Source organism: Theobroma umbraticum, unplaced genomic scaffold, assembly GCF_002168275.2.
Source record: "Theobroma umbraticum cultivar Fairchild unplaced genomic scaffold, ASM216827v3 scaffold_67.0, whole genome shotgun sequence".
Classification (NCBI taxonomy): domain Eukaryota; kingdom Viridiplantae; phylum Streptophyta; class Magnoliopsida; order Malvales; family Malvaceae; genus Theobroma; species Theobroma umbraticum.
In genome coordinates, this window is record NW_018397262.1 from 7,520,436 (window position 1) to 7,524,679 (window position 4,244).

General features: G+C 37.9%; 2 protein-coding genes across 2 annotated transcripts; both read right to left on the reverse strand.

Moving 5' to 3' along the window:
• LOC110418899 (G-type lectin S-receptor-like serine/threonine-protein kinase LECRK4) lies at nucleotides 1-2,775 on the reverse strand (the record flags this gene model as incomplete). The annotated part of the gene is made up of 1 exon (XM_021431719.2): nucleotides 1-2,775. A coding segment is annotated over exon 1 (1,857 nt), but the record flags the coding sequence as incomplete, so codon positions are not given.
• Nucleotides 2,776-3,600: 825 nt separating this feature from the next.
• Nucleotides 3,601-4,236, reverse strand: LOC149527046 (G-type lectin S-receptor-like serine/threonine-protein kinase LECRK3). The gene has a single exon (XM_089783953.1). The coding sequence runs from the start codon at nucleotides 4,234-4,236 to the stop codon at nucleotides 3,601-3,603; it is 636 nt and encodes a 211-aa protein (XP_089640079.1).
• Between the last annotated feature and the right edge of the window lie 8 nt (nucleotides 4,237-4,244).

Below are 4,244 nucleotides of genomic sequence, written 5' to 3' on the forward strand. Positions count from 1 at the left end.
CCTTAGAACTCCAAAAAGGAAGCTTGACAAGGAACCATTTTGCATGAACTCGTATGCCAGAAGTCGATGCTCACCTTCATCACAGTAGCCAATTAATCTCACCAAATTCTTGTGGTGAGTTTGGGCAATCACCTTCACTTCTGTTTTGAATTCCCTTTCACCGTCTTGAACAAACTTGCCTAGTTTCTTGACGGCAACACAATTTCCAAAACTTGATGGCAGTTCTCCTTTATAAACCGTACCAAATGCCCCCCTTCCTAATTCTTCTTTGAATCTGTTTGTGGCTTGTTCAAGGTCTTTGTATGTGAAAGAACGTAGATTAGTCTCTAAGTCTCTTCTTGAAGGAATACCGTTGAAGACCCGCAGTCTTCTTTTGTACAAGCAAAAGAAGATGAGAAAAATTGCAGCTAACGAAAAAAAGTTGAAAACTGCAGAGGTGCCTAAGAGAACTCCAAGGATCAAAATAACTTGATTCTGATTTTCATCATTTGGATTTGGAGTGGCTGGGTTTTTGTTAGTCTTAGAGGCATCTGACTTTAATACCTTAAATAGAGATGTTCTATCAATAGTCTCTCTGTTAACGTGTCCATTTGAAAGTGGTAGTTTCTTTTTCCAGCAGGTTCCACTGCCATCTTGACTTAAAGTTGGATCCTGTAAAATGGCAACTGCACAGGAGCAGTCAAGAAGGCAAGATTGCTTACATTCAAACTCAGTTGCAGGTTGCAATATTCCATAGTCACTGAAAGGAAAATCAACAAACTGCATTGACTTGAATACAAAGCGATCTTCCTCCCTGGTGGATCCGTCCAGGTTGCAATCTTCCGGGTAGCTTGTGTAATCTTGTTTGCAGCCATTGTATGGATTACTTTCATCCAAGAAAGAAAACCCTGGTGGACATGAGCAATTAGGCCTCCCATTATTGAGAGGTTCGCAAATGCTGTTATAACCGCAAGGGCCATTTCCAAGTCTGGCTGTACTGTCTACAAAGCTAGAGCAGATGTCCTTTGGCCTAAACCACCAGGCAGACCAGCTTTCACTGCCACCGGGGTTCCTTGGATAAGAATAGAAGGTAAACACTCCATTAAAACTAAGTATTGCCCTGTAGTAGTTTGAATCTGGGTCTGTAGGAGCATTTTCTGGTGCAAGGTTGATTAGACTTCCATTCGAATCCTGGATTTGGATATACCCTGACTGGTTGAAGATCAACCGAGAACCTTCTCCAAGGATGAAATAATTGTTGTAAGGTTTTCCAGTGAACATATCTATTCGATTAAGTATGAGAGATCCTTCATTGAAACGGAGCTGATATTTCCCATCCTGGTAACTTCTTTCTGTCAAAGCTGATAAAAGACTGCCATTAACATCCAATTCTTGAGTTGGTAAGATGGTGTCAGTTGGATATTTGAAGCTTTCCCATATGTTGCCTGAGTTTCTACTTGCGATCAGAAAATTCCCTGTATCAAGCATGGCTGCGTGTGATGCTTGAGTATCATTGTTAAGGCTTTTGGACCTCCACAGCACTCTGTCTTTAGGGTCTTTGAGCACAAGACCGGTGCTGGTGAGCTCAACCTTTGATTCTCTCTCAGCTGGATTCTGTCTATTGGCACACCAAACGATAGTTCCGTCAGGTATCTTGGCATACCAGATAGCAAGAAGGAACTGATCTTCTTCATCCTGAATGGGATGAAAACCAAAGGCAAAATCACCGGATGGTGATTGCCATGCAATGTTTTCATCATTCGCAGATAGAAAATCGCCTAAACTTACATTGCCTTGAGCCTGAACTGTTGCCAAAATCCAAAGGATGCTTAAAAGGATAACCAGGAAAGGATGACAATGAGAAAGTGGTGAGATCATTGACTCTCTCCCAGTAGGAGTTCAAGTATGATTCTCAAGTGTGACAAAATGAAAATTTGGGCTTAACCTTGAGGTAACAGACTGATTTATACAAGAGTTTCTCTGGCAGTTGGCACTTTAAAAAGGCCTGAGCCTGTTGCTTGTTGCCTGTTGGATTTATATGCTCTTAGGATTCCAGGAACAACTTCCTGGAAAGTGGAAAGGATTATAACCCACCTAGAAAAATGAGAAGAACAGAAATGGTACGGTAAAGACTTTGACATGTAGGCAATATTGTCCATTGTTTTCCACAGATTCTGGAAGTTTCAGGTCAGGGTCAGTTTGTTTACTTCTTATGTCTACATTCTAACAGGAAATAGAAAGATCTCAAGCTTTTCTATCAGAAGAACTGTGACTATATTTTCTTTTTGAAAGCCTGAGATTTTATTGCGATAAAAGATCTCCAAGGGGAGACTTACAGGGGGTAAGGTCACAAGTGACTTGCTTGAACACAAAAAAAGAGTTCCCAGCAGTGGGGATTTGCAGAACATAGAAGAGATCCCGATAAGCCATCAAGACGACATCATCCATACCAGAAAAAATAACCAAGTAACAATCAAAGCCATCAACATTCCTGAAGATGGAAAATCATGCGGACGCAACTTACGTGACATCTTGTTATTGTTTATGAGTGATTTCGATGTCTACCGTCAGCAGGCTTATCCAAAACCGGAGAAGCATGTTTCTAAAATTTAACTAAAACTTATGGTGTAAATTTACTCATAATTTCACATAAATTTAACGGACATATGATGTAAAATTATGAATAAAACATAGTAACTTGAGAGGAAAAGATTTTTATTTCTCATTTAACATCGGGGAGACATGCCAGATGAATGTAAAAGACTGTTAAATTAGATAGAGAGTGGCTTGTTTTCATTGGAAGGTATAAGCATAAGCTTTTATGGAGAAACCTAGTAGAATTTAAACTCTTTGAAAAAAATATAAATCGTCAATCTTGTACAGATTTATGTACGAATTTCCATTGATTCCTAAAGCTGAAAGGCCTTATTTGTGGTGTACTATTGAAACTTATCTTTAAACAAAGAAATGTGTTCAGATGCTTGCTTATTGGTATTGTTAAAGCCTTTAAATTCTTTTATTTCGATATCTTCAAGCAATTCCAATCCATTAGAACTCGTCTTTGCTTAATTTTATTATTTTACTCTTCTCAGGATGAAAGTTACAGTAAGGTTAACTTTATTGTAAGGTCAAATAATATAATTTTAAAATAAATAATAAAAAACCTAATAAACAAGTTATGTAAACAACATGGTAATTTGTAATCTTATCCATTTTATATTAAATGTTATTTAATTTTTATCTTTATTCAAATTTTTTTATAAATAGAAGAATATTATTCTTTTTAATATTAACATTATATCTAATTAATTTAATTAGATTAAATTCATTATTATCAAATATTTAAATATTATATCATAATTTAATTAATTTGTGTTCTTTAATTAAAACATTTAATAGTCTTAATTATGACACTTAATTTGGTTGGACATGGTCAAGAGTTGCATGTTCCATAAAGAAAAATAACCATTAATTATGGTTCAATTTCTTTTTTCCTTGCAAGTGCATGGAATCTCTTGTTCTGACCTCTGAGATTGGGCACAAAGTATTGGGAAACTTGAGAACTGAAACTATGTGAATTTGTAAAAGTACAAGTTTTCTCTATGATTATGGGATCAAACTTCAAAATCTTGACAGTGGGTTTGCTAGGAAAGGGCATGGTGGAGTAGGAACCTGGACAGCACCTTCTAGCATCATGGAGACCGTCCTCATGGAAGGTCTCAACAATGGCTCATCTTGTACACACCAAATTGCCACTTTCAACAACATCTCCAGCTTCCCAAGATCACTTCTGGCCTCTTCATCATTTTCCACCAGCTTTTCAGCTATGCCTTCACTATAGCATTCATAAGCCCATTCTGTCAATATTGCAGCATCCTCCATCTCAATTTCAACACATCTTCTGCAAGTGACGATCTCTAGCAACATGACTCCAAAACTGTAAACATCTACCTTCACTGTGAGCGGCGTGTTCTTGAACCACTCTGGTGCAACATACCCTTTAGTCCCTCTGATGCCGGTCAGCGTTCGGGTGTTGTTGATCAAGAGTTTTGCCAACCCAAAATCAGATATTTTGGCAGTGAAAGAATCATCCAGGAGTACGTTATGAGGCTTGATGTCACAATGGATGATCTGTATGCTGCATTCTTCATGCAAGTATGTGAGTCCTTTCGCAATTCCTAATGCGATTTGCAATCTTTGTGGCCAGCTAGGCCTTAGAACTCCAAAAAGGAAGCTTGACAAGGAACCATTTTGCATGAACTCGT